The sequence below is a fragment of the Orcinus orca genome, chromosome 5 (genome assembly GCF_937001465.1).
Source record: "Orcinus orca chromosome 5, mOrcOrc1.1, whole genome shotgun sequence".
Classification (NCBI taxonomy): Eukaryota; Metazoa; Chordata; class Mammalia; order Artiodactyla; family Delphinidae; genus Orcinus; species Orcinus orca.
The window spans coordinates 143155275-143172696 of NC_064563.1; the positions used below are offsets into that span (position 1 = coordinate 143155275).

Sequence of the window (17422 nt, forward strand, 5' to 3'; positions counted from 1 at the left end):
AAATTAAATTCCAAATATTTACATATAGTTTTACAACAATTATAAAATAATCTTTCAGTGTTAATCAATTTCCCTAGATCATGATTAATCAATGTGAATATGAATCACCTGTAGAGATTTGGATTTGGGGGAAGGGGGTCTTTTTGATTAATGTAGAGGGGTTTTGGGGGGATTGTTTTTGGTTAATACATACTATAACCTAATTCAGTAGGTCTAAAATGGGCTGGAGGGGAAGTACTAGGAATGCATATTTTTAAGCATCCTTGATGATCATGCTCAAGAACCACTGCTCTAAATCAGTGTATCACAAAAAACACACAAGGCCTGATTATCTGCATCTGAATCACTTGCCATACTGAATAAAAATGTAAATTCATGGGCCCCACACCAGACCTACTGAGTCAAAATTCCTGACAAAGAGGAAAGATAGAATCTACATGTTTTATAAGATTTTCTAGATAATTCTGAGGCACACTAAAGTGCTCCAGATGATACCAAATTGAGTTTAAAATGTTAACTCACTGTAAAGATTCTATGTCCTGTCCTATCAAATGCTACACAGTAAACAGCAGATAGATGTCCGAGAATCCTTCTGTGCATTTTTATATGCTGATACATAGTTCCTGGAAATGCTGTGCTAAAAGTGGAACACCCTGTGAGTTGTTTTCCTCGATGTATCTCCACTAGGAAATAAAAACAATGAAAGTGGTTAAGGGGGAGCCAATATGTAAAAAGCTAAGAAAACCTCCAAAACAATTTCTAGAGGGTCACAAAAATCAATGCTCGAGAAATCCTAAAGACGAAGTTTCTTCCCAATTCTCTTCTACTATAAGCACTAGTACAGACTTCTTATTAAAATAAGATTGTTTTCATTGACTTTTATTACTTTTAGTAATAATTTTAGGAAAACCACAAATCTGAAACAACATTACCAGTACTACCTTTTAAGTTTTAATATAGAAGTTACAAAGTTGGTCAAGAAATTTAAAAATGGTTTTGGGCCTCTAAAAAGTCAACCTCACTTACCAAGATTTGGTGGGGAACCATAATTCACCGGCATTTCAGGAGGTCTTCCTCTATGAAGAGCAGCAAAGGCAGAGCCCTTCCAAACTGTGTGCCTGCAGTCTTTAAAATGAATTTTAGATACACATAAAATCTTGAAAGTTAACCCCAAGAAAGATTTTATAGAATACTTACGTATATTGTAATAAACTGTTTATTCAAAGGTTTACCAACTAATATACTTTAACAGAAAAGCCCTAGAGGTTTATTAGACTATTTCTGAAGGAAAAAAAAATTTAAGACATCTCAGATACAACAGCAACAACTAACATTTGTGTAGCACTTTACAATTTACAAAGTGCTTTCCACATACATTATCTCATTGAATCCTCACAACAACCCTGTGAGGTAGGTATCATTGCCAATTTACAAGTGAGGTAACTGAGGCTCAAAGGTTCCAGGACCTTTAAAGAGATCCACTGTAAATGATTAGTCAAGATGGACCATAAAACCAGATCTTTTGACTCCAAGTTCCACTCAATGCCAAACAGGTTTTTATTTTTCATTGCAGAATTATACCATACAATTATTAATGATAAAGGTCTTAATCACAACCGATCCAACTCTCCAAAACCAGAAATTTTTGTAAGGAAAATTTCAATTTTTTTGGTTTATAAGAAAATCCTGACTTAATTAACTTATTGAAATGTTACTGAGTTTTAAAAATAATGATGGCCAATATTACCATGATTTTAATCTCCTTAGAAAGTACTGACAAAATGACTTTCCTCTTGTTTTAGGATCATAGATAATCCTTTACAAAAGAGCATATGTAGGATCTTTGAGTCTGAACACCAATTCTCAAATCCTATCCCTCTTAGCAAATATACTAAGAAAAACTGTCTACCCCCTCTATAGGAGATAGCAGCAGAATACAGATCATGCTGTGCTAGAAATGTGCTTCTTCACAACTGAAAGAGGAAGGTAAGAAAGGCATTATATAAACCCTCTACTGAGCCTCGGGTGCCCCAAACTAACAGGCATATCATGTGTTACATGAATGAATTCATTACCACTATCATTATCAAAGAGCAGTTACAAGGCATCCTCTTGCGTCACTAGTACAAAACAGAGAAATATGGTCCCTACCCTAGGACAGCTTGCTGAAGTTTCTTCTAAGGTCTGCCAGTTCTAAAGCAGTGCTCATCACAAAACGACATTGAGCTTGACACAAGTAAAGAAAACAGGAAAACAGGCTACCCAGGCAACTACTATATAACAACCTAAAACAGAATAATTACAAGGTGAATAGGGACACAGAAAAAGGAAGAATATGAACAGTTTCCTGATTCAAGCCACAGTGTGGCATGACCATAAGAGCACTGAGAAACAACTAAAGCTGACAAACCAGTCTGGCATGGAACCAAGAGGAAGGGTTGTTCTTTCTCAGTCAAACTTTACACTGGTGGAGCATCTAAGAGGCAGCATCACGTCAGCAACAGATCTTAAAAATAATCATGAGGGATGAACTTGACGTATACTCAGGATCAGAAGAGCCAACATTCTTGCCCATTAGCAGTTAAGCCACGTTGTATACATAGATCATATCACATACATATACTGAGTCTAAGTAATTTATACCAAGCTAACAGAAAAAGAACAGCAATTCCAAACATTTTGCTACCACATAATTTCGCAAAAAAATTAAACTGGTGAAAAAGAACCATGCATTTGTACATTTTTGGTGCTCATTTTCAAACTGCTACCAAATTTAGAAAATCACTTCCCCTTATAAAAGGGCTTCAGAATCTAAATATCAAGTGAAATACTTCTAGCATTTAAAGAGTTTATTAGACACATACAATTACATTCAATGAAGTTATAAGTGAGCTACAAAATGGAAAAATAAGAACTCACATTGATAAAACCTCAAACACATCTCAGAATAAATTCAAGCTTTTAAGCTTAACATCTATACCTTTATCATTTTTTTAAATGCAGAAGGACCCATTAAACACTGATGTAATAAAATTCAACATCTATGCTAAATGCAGAGAATTTTATAGTCCACAGCATGGTTTTTAGTTACATATCACCTTTCTTCCACAATGCTTACATTACTTCACAATTATAATAATTATTAAGCTAGTAATACAAAGCAGAACACTTCTTCAAATTAAGGTACCTTTTGCTGTACGTAGCAAAGACTGCCTTCCTGCACCAAGTAAAGAAGTGACTCTTGAAATACTGGGTGGAATTTCTTTATCCAACATGGGACCGATGCGCTGGCAGATTTGCAACAGATGATCAGGAGCCACATGCTTATTGGACAACACCTGATTGGAGAGCAAGTTTCAAAAACAACATTTTTTACAAGAGTTTCAAAAAATATAAATACTTAGGGATAAGTCTGATAAAACATGTGAAAAAACATGTACAAGGAAAACTACAAAACACTGCTGAGAGAAATTAAAGAATGAAATAAGCAGTAAATTAATCTACAGATTCAAAGCCATCCCAATCAAAATCCCAGTAGGCTTTTTTTGTAGAAATTGACAATTTTATTCTAAAATGTATATGCAAATGGCTTAGAAAAGTCAAAGCAGCTTTGAAAAAGAACAAAGTTGAGGGCGAACAATACCTGATTTCAGGACTTGTTATATAAGAACAACTGATTTTTGACAAAGGTACAAAAAAAAGATAATCTTTTCAACAAATGGTGCCAGAACAAATGAATACCCATTTGCCAAAAAATAATTATAATATTAACTTTAATGTATACATCACACAATAAATTAAAATTATCTCAAGACAGATCATAGATCTAAATGTATCATCTAAAACCATAAAATTTGTAAAAGAAAACATTGGAGAAACTCTTTATGACCTGATGTTAGGCAAAGATTTCTAAAATGACACCAAAAGCATAATCCACAAAAGAACAAATCGATAAAATGGACTTCAGCAAAGCTAACAACTTCTGTTTTTTCAAAAGGTATTGTTAAGGGAATGAAAAGACAACCACAAACTGAAAGAAAATATTGGCAAAGCATATATCTGATAAAGGACTTGTATCCAGAATATATAAAGAACTATCAACACTATTTTAAAAAACGTAATTTTTAAGAATGATTTGACTAGACACTTCACCAAAGAAGACATATAGATGGCAACCAGACACATGAAAAGATGCTCAACATCACCAGTAACTGATGAAACACAAATTAAAATCATAATAAGCTATCACTACACACCTACGAGAATAACTAAAATTAAAGACTGACCAGACCAAGATCAGCAAGAATGCAGAGAAACTGCTGGTGAAAATGTAAAACAGAACAATCACTGTGGAAAACAATGAGGTAGCGTTTTTAATAGTAACACATACATTACCATATTATCTAGCTATAATACTCCTAGGTGTTTACCCAAGAAAAGTGAAAGCACACATCCACATAAAGGTTTGTATGTGAATGTTCTTGAACAGCTTACTTTTTAAGAGCCCCAAAGTGAACACAATCCAAATGTCCATTAACAGGTGAATGCCTACACACATTACTGTATGTCTGTACAATGGAATATTATTCAGCAATAAAAAAATTTAATAACACACAACGACGTGGATGAATATCAGAATAATTATGCTGAAAGAAGCCAGAAAAAAGAGCGCATGCTATATGATTTCATTTATATAAAACTCCAGAAAATGCAAATTAATATATAGTTACAGAAAGCAGGTCACAGGTAACTGGGGGCTGGTAGATAAGCAGGAAGAATTATAAAGAAGAGGAAACTGGGCTTCCCTGGTGGCGCAGTGGTTGAGAGTCCGCCTGCCGATGCAGGGGACACGGGTTTGTGCCCCGGTCCAGGAGGATCCCACATGCCACGGAGCGGCTGGGCCTGTGAGCCATGGCCGCTGAGCCTGCGCGTCCGGAGGCCGCAGCCGTGAGAGGCCCGCGTACCGCAAAAAAAAAAGAAGAGGAAACTTTTGGGTGTAATAGGTATGTTCACTATCTTCACTGAGGTGTTGGGTCATGGTACACGTAACACATCTAAATTTATCAACTTGAACACTTTATGTTCAGTTTATTATGTCAATTATACCTCAAAAAAATAAACAGGGCTTCCCTGGTGGCACAGTGGTTGAGAGTCCGCCTGCCGATGCTGGGGACATGGGTTCGTGCCCCAGTTCGGGAGGATCCCATGTGCCACGGAGCAGCTGGGCCCGTGAGCCATGGCCGCTGGGAGCCCGTGCTCTGCAACGGGAGAGGCGACAGCAGTGAGAGGCCCGCGTACCGCAAAAAAAAAAAAAAAGAAGACTTCAACATAGGCAAGTAGATAAAGACAAAGTCCAGATACTATAGGAACACGGACTCCATCCGGCAGCTATTAACTCCCATAAAGAGAATTACAGATTCTCTGCTTTTCTGAGGATTCTAACAAAATCAAATCAAAGATCGGGGTGGGGGGGGGTTATCCTATTTTTGTACAAAATAAGGTGTATCTGAAAAATAATATGGTTCTAGTCCCAATACAGACCAAAAAAAAAGAAAAAATGGTGCTGAATTTTTAAGAATATCATAGACAAAAATCAATATAATAAATAGCTAATTTTCCTTTAATATTTTCAAGTCCTAGATATGAACGTTAGTAAGTTTCTAACAGCAACTTCAATGAGTAAGCCACAGTTACACAAGGTCCTCAGAAGTAAAGCCAGAAACAAAGTCCCTTCAATGGTCAAACAGCCCATCTCTCTACCATCTTGTTTTTCGCAGGCATATTCAGTCTCAGAAAGTTTATCAGCAACAATCCTAGAATCACTGTATTACTGTCATTATCACCAAATACTGCTGTGAGCATAAGCCCCTTCAAGCCCTGGGTAGCAGTTACAGAAAGTGGTAGTAGGGTCTAGATAACCTGACTAATTAACAAACTGAAGAAAAAAAAGTCATATTAACAAATTTAAGGAGAAAACCCATATGATCATCTCAATAGATACAGAAAATGCTTTGGACAAAATTCAACACCCATATATGATAAAACTCTCCAGAAAGTGGGCATAGAGGGAATCTACCTCAACATAATAAAGGCCATATATGACAAACCCACAGCAAACATCATTCTCAATAGTGAAAAACTGAAAGCATTTCCTCTAAGATCAGGAACACGACAAGGATGCCGACTCTCACCACTATTATTCAACATAGTTTTGGAAGTCCTAGCCAAGACAATCAGAGAAGAAACAGAAATAAAAGGAATACATATTGGAAAAGAAGTAAAACTGTCACTGTTTGCAGATGACATGATACTATACGTAGAGAATCCTAAAGGTGCCACCAGAAAACTACTAGAGCTAATCAATGAATTTGGTAAAGTTGCAGGATACAGAATTAATGCACAGAAATCTCTTGCATTCGTATACACTAATGATGAAAAATCTGAAAGAGAAATTAAGGAAACACTCCCATTTACCATTGCAACAAAAAGAATAAAATACCTAGGAATAAACCTACCTAGGGAGACAAAAGACCTGTATGCAGCAAACCATAAGACACTGTTGAAGGAAATTGAAGATGATACAAACAGATAGAGAGATATACCATGTCCTTGGATTGGAAGAATCAATATTGTGAAAATGACTATACTACTCAAAGCAATCTACAGATTCAATGCAATACCCATCAAATTACTAATGGCATTCTTTACAGAACTAGAACAAAAAATCTTAAAATTTGTATGGAGACACAAAAGACCCCAAAGAGCCAAAGCAGTCTTAAGGGAAAAAAATGGGGCTGGAGGAATCAGACTCCCTGACTTCAGACAATACTACAAAGCTACAGTAATCAAGACAGTATGGTACTGGCACAAAAACAGAAATATAGGTCAATGGAACAGGATAGAAAGCCCAGAGATAAACCCACGCACCTATGGTCAACTAATCTATGACAAAGGAGGAAAGGATATATAATGGAGAAAAGACAGTCTCTTCAATAAGTGGTGCTGGGAAAACTGGACAGCTACATGTAAAAGAATGAAATTAGAACACTCCCTAACACCATACACAAAAATAAACTCAAAATGAATGAGATACCTGAATGTAAAACCAGACACTATAAAACTCTTAGAGGAAAACATAGGAAGAACACTCTTTGACATAAATCACAGCAAGATCTTTCTTGATCCACCTCCTAGAGTAATGGAAATAAAAACAAAAATAAACAAATGGGACCTGATGAAACTTAAAAGCTTTTGCAAAGCAAAGAAAACTACAAACAAGACGAAAAGACAACCCTCAGAATGGGAGAAAATATTTGCAAATGAATCAACAAAGGAGTAATCTCCAAAATATACGAACAGCTCATGCAGCTCAATATCAAAAAAACAAACAACCCAATTCAAAAATGGGCAGAAGACCTAAATAGACATTTCTCCAAAGAGGACATACAGATGGCCAAGAAGCACATGAAAAGCTGCTCAACACCACTAATTATTAGAGAAATGCAAATCAAAACTATAATGAGGTATCACCTCACACCAGTAAGAATGGGCATCATCAGAAAATCTACAAACAACAAATGCTGGAGAGGGTGTGGAGAAAAGGGAATCCTCTTGCACTGTTGGTGGGAATGTAAATTAACACAGCCACTATGGAGAACAGTACAGAGGTTCCTTAAAAACTAAAAATAGAATTACCATATGACCCAGCAATCCCACTACTGGGCATATACCCTGAGAAAACCATAATTCAAAAAGACACATGTACCCCAATGTTCACTGCAGCACTATTTACAATAGCCAGGTCATGGAAGCAACCTAAATGTCCATCAACAGACAAATGGATAAAGAAGATGTGGTACATATATACAACAGAATATTACTCAGCCATAAAAAGGAATGAAATTGGGTCATTTGTAGAGACGTGGATGAATCTAGAGACTGTCATACAGAGTGAAGTAAGTCAGAAAGAGAAAAACAAATATCGTACATTAACACATATATGTGGAACCTAGAAAAATGGTAGAGATGAACTGGTTTGCAGGGCAGAAAGTAAGACACAGAAGTAGGGAACAAACATATGGACACCAAGCGGTGAAAGTGGCAGGGGGTGGGAGTGGTGGGATGAATTGGGCAATTGGGATTGACATGTATACACTGATGTGTATAAAATGGATGGCTAATAAGAACCTGCTGTATAAAAAAATAAATAAAATTCAAAAATGAAATAAACAAATAAATAAATAATTGGAATGTTACGGGGAAAAGTAGCTTTTTCTGTAAAGTTTGGGATGCTGTAATCTAATCAGGATCTAGAATTAATATTTAATATCTTTAATATGTACCTGTCTAATCTTTAGCTTTCCCTCAAATTATTTTAAGCTACACCTAGAAATCCTACAACAGAAAACGTGTAAACTACCATATCATAATTCCTATAACAATGAAAAGTACAGTATAACAATGAAACATAAGAAGTGACAGAAAGCACTGCCTTTTATAAAAAAAAAAAAAAATTTGGTGTCTTCCTTGCTTAAGAAATTCCCCCCAGCTTCTGATGAGACAGACATTCTTCTTTATTTAAAAAGTACAAGTTTAGGGACTTCCCTGGTGGTCCAGTGGGTAAGACTCCATGCTCCCAAGGCAGGGGGCCCAGGTTCGATCCCTGGTTGGGGAATTAGATCCCACACGCATGCCACGACTAAGAGTCCACATGCCCCAACTAAAGATCCTGCGTGTCGCAACTCAGTCATGGCGCAGCCAAAATAATTTTTTAAAAAATTTTAATAAATAGGGACTTCCCTGGTGGCGCAGTGGTTGAGAGTCCGCCTGCCGATGCAGGGGACACGGGTTCGTGCCCCGGTCCAGGAAGATCCCACATGCTGTGGAGCGGCTGGGCCCGTGAGCCATGGCCACTGGGCCTGCGCGTCCGGAGCCTGTGCTCCACAACGGGAGAGGCCACAACAGTGAGAGGCCCGCGTACCACCAAAAAAAAAAAAAAAAAAAAAAAAAAATTTTAATAAATAAATAAATAAAAAGTGCAAGTTTAGTAGTCAATGGCAGAATATTCCTATATAAATAAGAGGAAAAAGGAGCTTAACAGTATTTACAAAAGGACCTAGGCAGAGAAATGTTCTAGTGCTGGCATGAAGATCCTTCATTTAAAAGCATTTCAATGTATTTTAATTCAAAAAAGTTAACCAGTTTTAGCTTCCCAGAGCAGTGACTGCCTGCTTAGCCAACACTGAAGTCAGCATTAATAGCATTTTCCAGACAAGCCTCACTTTACTGAGATGGTTGGTGGGTGACTTTCTTACAGGTATTCAGATTGGTGGACATGCTTTTATGATTTGTAAGATTGCGCAGCACATGAAAATAGGCTGTTGAATACTCCATTTGCTGCAAAGCAGTGGCTTAAGTAATAATAAAGATATGTAATGGTGTCTTACAAGTCTGTAGATGGAATCGATGCACTGATCTAATGGTGTCATTAAAGAGCGTGTCTTTCTGCTTCGGCAGCCTTGACATTTTGGCTTTTTTCCCCTCAGACTCTTAGTTTTTACGTTGCTGGATGGTTTTTGCAGCTCTTGCCATCATACCCTGGAAATGCTGGAAGGGAAGGATTCTTTCTTCCTGTGACTATTTTATTAGGGAGGAGAATTTTTACGGGAACGGTCCCCTGCCTCAGGAGATTTCTTCTCAGTTTCATTGCCCGGACACATCCTTAGTTAGCATTTCTGTGCAATCTATTAATATTTTCTTCCTCCCTTAGCAAAACAATGACCCCTGTTTCTAGACCATATAAGCTTTTCCAACTTACAAACTATTCAGGAGAAAAAAACCCTAAAACTTCTGATATTCTTTTTTGTTTGTTTGGTCAACACGCAGCTTGTGAAATCTTAGTTCCCCGACCAGGGATCAAACCCGGGCCCCAGCAGTGAAATCACCGAGTCCTAACCACTGGACCACCAGGTAATTCCCATAAGGTTTCTGATACACTTGACAGGGAGTTCTCCTGCTGTTTCTTGAACTACCATCAGATCACCTGAAAAGAATAAAACACAGAATGCAAAATTCTCAGGGACTTTAGACATAAATCACCTGACTTCTGAAAAGAAAACACTCATCTTGAGATTTTTGTTGTACCAAATCAAAATGACAGAATTTTCTTAGCAGAATGATCAAAATGTGCAAAGACTAATTAAAGTATGGATCCTATATGGCAGGGGTCCCCAACCCCCAGGCCGAGGACCGTCAGAGGGCCACAGAGCAGGAGGTGAGCAGCGGACGGGTGACCAAAGCTTCATCTGCCGCTCCACATCACTCGCATTACTGCCTGAACCATCTCCCCCTACCCCGTAGAAAAACTGTCTTGCATGAAACTGGTCCCTGGTGCCAAAAGGTTGGGGACCGCTGCATATGGAACTTAATGAAGACAAAAATATTCCCAAAGAAGTTAAACTTCATTTTTTAAAAATACTGTTTAACAAGATGTATTAAAACAGAAGAGACAGGCACACTTTTTTTTTTTGGTGCCACGCATCTTGTTGGATCTTAGTTTCCTGACCAGGGATAGAACCTATACCCCCTGCAGTGGAAGCACAGAGTCCTAACCACTGGACCGCCAGGGAATTCCCGAAATAGGCACTTTAAAATGCATGAATTTTACACATGTATAGCCTACAGAAGATATGAAATAATAAATGTTCTTGGTCAAATAACAATTTCAGCCACATGTACATAGTAAAGACCATAGATTTCAACATCAATGTAAAACATCTCCTAGCCAGACTCAGTTATTTCACCCAGAAGTCTGTCCTATTCCAAATGGCCAAAAGAAATAAAACCTATTCATTTTAGCTATGTCTTTAAAACAAATTCATAAAGTGCAATACAAACATAAATCAAGAGTTTACAAAGAATCAAATAAAAGAAATGTACTTGGTGGAGAGTCAAAGGTTCAGGTGCTGAGCCCTGAAATGTCTAAAATACTTAAGTAAATGCAATTAAATAATTTAGAACAGAAATATTATTTCCCAAATACAAGGCCAGAAAGCGTACGTGGCTACACAGCTATTGGTTAAGGTATAGTTCAAAACCAATTCCTTCCTAATTCCCTAGCACCTTAAAGCACAACACAATGTATTTAATGACCACCTTCTTTTTGACCTACAATGCTGACTATATATTACAAAAGTTCAATCAACTTACCTCAACATAATAAAGGCTATATATGACAAACCCACAGCCAACATGGTTCTCAATGGTGAAAAACTGAAACCATTTCCTCTAAGATCAGGAACAAGACAAAGTTGCCCACTCTCACCACTATAATTCAACATAGTTTTGGAAGTTTTAGCCACAGCAATCAGAGAAGAAATAGAAATAAAAGGAATCCAAATCGGAAAGAAGAAGTAAAGCTGTCACTGTTTGCAGATAACATGATACTATACATAGAGAATCCTAAAGATGTTACCAGAAAACTAATAGAGCTAAACAACGAATTTGGTAAAGTAGAAGGATACAAAATTAATGCACAGAAATCTCTTGCATCCTAATACACTAATGACGAAAAATCTGAAAGAGAAATTAAGGAAACACTCCCATTTACCACTGCAACAAAAAGAATAAAATATATAGGAATTAACCTACCTAAGGAGACAAAAAAACCTGTATGCTGAAAACTATAAGACACTGATGAAAGAAATTAAAGATGATACAAACAGATGGAGAGATACACCATGTTCTTGGATTTAAGAATCAACACTGTGAAAATGACTCTACTACCCAAAGCAATCTACAGATTCAATGCAATCCCTATCAAACTACCACTGGCATTTTTCACAGAACTAGAACAAAAAATTTCACAATTTGTATGGAAACACAAAAGACCCCGAACAGCCAAAGCAATCTTGAGAAAGAAAAATGGAGCTGGAGGAATCAGGCTCCCTGACTTCAGACCATACTACAAAGCTACAGTAATCAAGACAGTATGGTACTGGCACAAAAACAGAAATATAGGTCAATGGAACAGGATAGAAAGCCCAGAGATAAACCCACACACATATGGTCACCTTATTTTTGATAAAGGAGGCAAGAATATACAATGGAGAAAAGACAGCCTCTTCAACAAGTGGTGCTGGGAAAACTGGACAGCTACATGTAAAATGAAATTAGAACAGTCCCTAACACCATACACAAAAATAAACTCAAAATGGATTAAAGACCTAAATGTAAAACCAGACACTATAAAACTCTTAGAGGAAAACATAGGCAGAACACTCTATGACATAAATCACAGCAAGATCCTTTTTGACCCACCTCCTAGAGAAATGGAAATAAAAACAAAAATAAACAAATGGGATCTAATGAAACTTAAAAGCTTTTGCACAGCAAAGAAAAACATAAACAAGACAAAAAGACAACCCTCAGAATGGGAGAAAATATTTGCAAATGAAGCATCTGACAAAGGATTAATCTCCAAAATTTACAAGCAGCTCATGCAGTTCAATATCAAGAAAACAAACAATCCAGTTCAAAAATGGACAGAAGACCTAAACAGACATTTCTCCAAAGAAGATATACAGATTACCAACAAACACATGAAAGGATGCTCAACATCATTAATCATTAGAGAAATGCAAATCAAAACTACAATGAGGTTAACATCTCACACCAGTCAGAATGGCATCACGAAATCTACAAACAGTAAATGCTAGAGAGAGTGTGGAGAAAAGGGAACCCTCTTGCACTGTTGGTGGGAATATAAATTGATACAGCCACTATGGAGAACAGTATGGAGTTTCCTTAAAAAACTAAAAATAGGCCTTCCCTGGTGGCGCAGTGGTTGAGAGTCCGCCTGCCGACGCAGGGGACACGGGTTCATGCCCCGGTCCGGGAAGATCCCACATGTCGTGGAGCAGCTGCGCCCGTGAGCCATGGCCGCTGAGCCTGCACATCCAGAGCCTGTTGCTCCTCAACGGGAGAGGCCACCACAGTGAGAGGCCCGCGTACCGCAAAAAAAAAAAAAAAAAAAAAAACACTAAAAATAGAACCACCATATGACCCAGCAATCCCACTACTGGGCATATACCCTAAGAAAACCATAATTCAAAAACAGTCATGTAGCACAATGTTCCTTGCACCTCTATTTACAATAGCCAGGACATGGAAGCAACCTAAGTGTCCATCAACAGATGAATGTTTAAAGAAGATGTGGCACATATATACAATGGAATATTACTCAGCCATAAAAAGAAATGAAATTGAGTTATTTGTAGTGAGGTGGATGGACCTAGAGTCTGTCATACAGAGTGAAGTCAGAAAGAGAAAAACAAATACCGTATGCTAACACATATATATGGAATCTAAAAAAAAAAAAAATTGGTCTGAAGAACGTGGGGGCAGGACAGGAACAAAGACGCAGACACAGAGAATGGACTTGAGGACACAGGGAAGGGGAAGGGGAAGCTGGGACGAAGTGAGAGAGTGGCATGGACATATATACACTACCAAATGTAAAATAGATAGCTAGTGGGAAACAGCCACACAGCACAGGGAGATCAGCTCGGTGCTCTGTGACCACCTAGAGGGGTGGAATAGGGAGGGTAGGAGGGACACGCAAGAGGGAGGGGATATGGGGATATATATATATGTATAGCTGATTCACTTTGTTATAAAGCAGAAACTAACACATCACTGTAAAGCAATTACACTCCAATAATGACGTTAAAAAAAAAAAAAGTTCAATCATAAAAATAGTACAGAATGTCACAAGAACAGAAAAAGTCCATAGAGGAAAGTCAGAAAGAACTTAGAAAATGATAATGACTGCATTCTCTGCAGAGAAAGAAGATGACTCAGATGTTACCTGCAAACTGACTGACAATCTGGAAAAGGCTAGATCCATATATCATACCAACCAAATGCTAAAATAAACTCTACATAAAAACATTTAAAAAGAAATTATGGGCTTCCCTGGTAGTGCAGCGGTTAAGAATACGCCTGCCAATGCAGGGGACACAGGTTCAAGCCCTGGTCCGGAAAGATCCCACATGCCGTGGAGCAACTAAGCACGTGCACCACAACTACTGAGCCTGTGCTCTAGAGCCCACGAGCCACAACTACTGAGCCTGCAAGCCACTAGTACTGAGCCTGTGAGCTACAACTACTGAAGCCTATGAGCCTAGAGCCCATGCTCCGCAACAAGAGAAGCCACCACAATGAGAAGCCCGTGCACTGCAACGAACAGTAGCCCCCGCTCGCCACAACTAGAGAAAGCCCGCGTGCAGCGACAAAGACCCAACATAGCCAAAGATAAATAAAATAAATTTATTTTAAAAAAAAAAAGATAAAAATTTTTAAAAAGAAATTATAAATGACCTAGGAAAAATATAAATGAGTAAATACATAATATTGCCTTTATAATTTTCTAGTACAGAAAGTATGGTTTAAGAACAACCATAAAAGCAAAATAAAGATTAAGACATGTAAAAAGTTAAAAATCTTAAACCTCTAAAAACAAAACCTCCAAAGAAAACTAAAAAGCAACTTGCAAACTGGAAAAAGGAATTTAGAATATGTGACAGACTAAAGAATAACCTAACATATAGGGAATTCTTGCAAAATAATAAGACAGCAGGAGAAAAGCAGGTAAAAGATATAAAAAGGCAGTTCAGAAAAGATGAATTATTAACCGCCAATAAACGTACTTCCTTAAAAAAATAGTCCTGGTGCTTCCCTGGTGACGCAGTGGTTAAGAATCCACCTGCCAATGCAGGGGGCATGGGTTTGATCTCTAGTCTGGGAAGATCCCACATGCCACGGAGCAGCTAAGCCCATGCACCACAACTACTGAGCCCACGAGCCACAACTACTGAAGCCCACACACTCTAGAGCCCACGTGCCACAACTACTGAAGCCCACAAGGTTAGAGCCCATGCTCCGTGACAAGAGAACCACTGCAATGAGAAGCCTGCACACCACAACCAAGAGTAGCCCCCACTCGCCACAACGAGAGAAAGCCCGCGCGCAGCAACAAAGACCCAATGTAGCCAAAAAAGAAAAGTGAGAATTTATTTTAAAAAGATGTGATGTGCTATAAAAAAAAAACTTTGAGGCCTATCTATTTAAAAAACAAAGAGTTATGTGCTATAACGCTTTTGAATTCCTATATGTTTTCTTCACATGGAGCTTACCTAGTCCATGACTACATTTCCCAGTGATTCACTATTGTGTAAGGACACATTTGGTTCAGAAATCAGTTTTTATTTCTCCCATTTCTTGTTTTATCAAGATTTTGTTGTTGTTGTTCCGTGTGATTTAAAACACCATCATTTGAATATACATAATTTTTAAAAAATGCCATTTCCCCATTTCCATATAAAAAAGGAAAGATAATAAACAATCATTGAAAAATTCTATTTTGTAGGTTCCTAATGAAACGGATTAAGGAGCTTTAAAAAAAAAAGGGATGTATAACTTCCATGTATCTCGTGACCATTCGGTGCTAAACACTGCCCTACCTGCCCCACAAATGAAGTACACTTCTTAGAGAAATTTTAAGAACTCAAAGATCAGACAAAACACTATTTAATAACCAAACTGTTAATGACTGGTTCTCAGTAAAAAAATATACTAAGCATTAAACATTAATTATTTCGATAAATACTGAGCACCTACTATGTGCCAAGAAATATAATTAGCTGTACCTACAAATAACTACAGGTGGTTGTATGTCCCACATAAATTTAAAAAAAAAAAATTATGTTTGGCTGCGTTGGGTCTTCGTTGCGTGCGGGCTTTCTCTAATTGGGGCGAGCGGGGGCTACTCTACGTTGCGGTGTGTGGGCTTCTCATTGCAGTGGCTTCTCTTGTTGCGGAGCATGGGCTCTAGGCATGGGGGGCTCAGCAGTTGTGGCTCGCGGGCTCAGTAGTTGCGGTGCATGGGCTTAGTTGCTCCACAACATGTGGGATCTTCCCGGACGAGGGCTCAAACCTGTGTCCCCTGCATTGGCAGGTGGATTCTTAACCACTGCGCCACCAGGGAATTCCTGTGCCACATAATTTTTAAAAGTCAAAAGTAATCATTTATCTATTCCAACTATTTCAAAGGAGATAATGCAAGAAAAACCATTGCTCTCACCTTAAAAATGAGAACAAGCTAGATTATCTACCCCCTTCACAGGGCTAAGGAAACAAATCTAAATTAACTGTACCCCAGGAACTGATGAGCCCTTCTGTGAACAGAAAAAACACTCACAGCTGTTTTCATCCATAGCAGACAGGCAGGAAGAACTGACGCAGACATAAGGAAAAAGGAAAAATCTGTCAAATTTTTAAACAGCCACCTGTGGGCTGACGACTGATTAGAACACTAAGGAGCCTCCTCAGAGTGAGTTGCACCCATGCCAATTCCCTTCCACAGGCCTTCACCAACTGCACAGGGCCAAAAACTGGATGCAGAGCAGCTGGCTAGGGATAGGACAACAAGGTAGAACTGGAGAGCAAAGAGAACTCTTCGTGAACCAAAATGTAGGCAACTGGACTATAAAATAGCGCAAGATCTTACAAATTTGGAAAGCAGGCAACTCAGCTATAAAGTATAGACCTCTCAAGAATCTCACTGGTGGGACCTCCCTGGTGGTCCAGTGGTAAAGAATCCACCTTACAATGCAGGGGACACAGGTTCGATCCCTGGTTAGGGAACTAAGATCCCACATGCCGCAGGGCAATTAAGTCCACACACCACAACTACTGAACTCACGCGCCTCAACTAGAGAGCACGCACACGACAACTACAGAGCCCACGTGCCACAACTAGAGAAGAGAAAACCCACATGCCACAGCTAGAGAAGCCCGTGCACCGCAAAGAAAGATCCCACATGCCTCAACGAATATCCCGCATGCCATCAACTAAGATCCAACGCAGCCAAAGTAAATATAATTAATTAATTTTAAAAAAAAGAATCTCACTGGTGCCCAAATTCCAAACTCTGCTGCAAGAGTCTCAATCCCACCCTCAAAACACGTGAAGCCAGTTATGAAGTGAATGCAACTAAAGCTGCACCAAAGGCCAGAGATGATCAGCTACGAATCAGATTGACCCAACCCCACAAACTAACAGCTATGAGAGAGGAAAAAAAGCACATCCTTTACTGAGACTAACTACACTACTCTTTTAACGCAAAAAGGCCCAGTATACTTCAAAAGATGATGAGACAGGGCTTCCCTGGTGGCGCGGTGGTTGACAGTCCGCCTGCCGATGCAGGGGACATGGGTTCGTGCCCCGGTCCGGGAAGATCCCACATGCTGCGGAGCAGCTGGGCCCATGAGCCATGGCCGCTGAGCCTGCGCATCCGGAGCCTGTGCTCCGCAACGGAAGAGGCCACAACAGTGAGAGGCCCGCGTACCGCAAAAAAAAAAA

General features: G+C 38.7%; 1 protein-coding gene across 1 annotated transcript in view; it reads right to left on the minus strand.

The window, feature by feature from the left end:
- The window catches only part of BRWD1 (bromodomain and WD repeat domain containing 1), a 126165-nt gene that overhangs the window by 97339 nt on the left and 11404 nt on the right, over positions 1-17422 (minus strand). The window contains exons 5-7 of the mRNA XM_004264567.4: positions 3188-3338; positions 1027-1125; positions 523-683 (exon numbers count right to left, since the gene is read on the minus strand). Coding sequence (XP_004264615.1) covers positions 523-683; positions 1027-1125; positions 3188-3338 — 411 coding nt within the window. The remainder of the gene's footprint in view (positions 1-522; positions 684-1026; positions 1126-3187; positions 3339-17422) is intronic.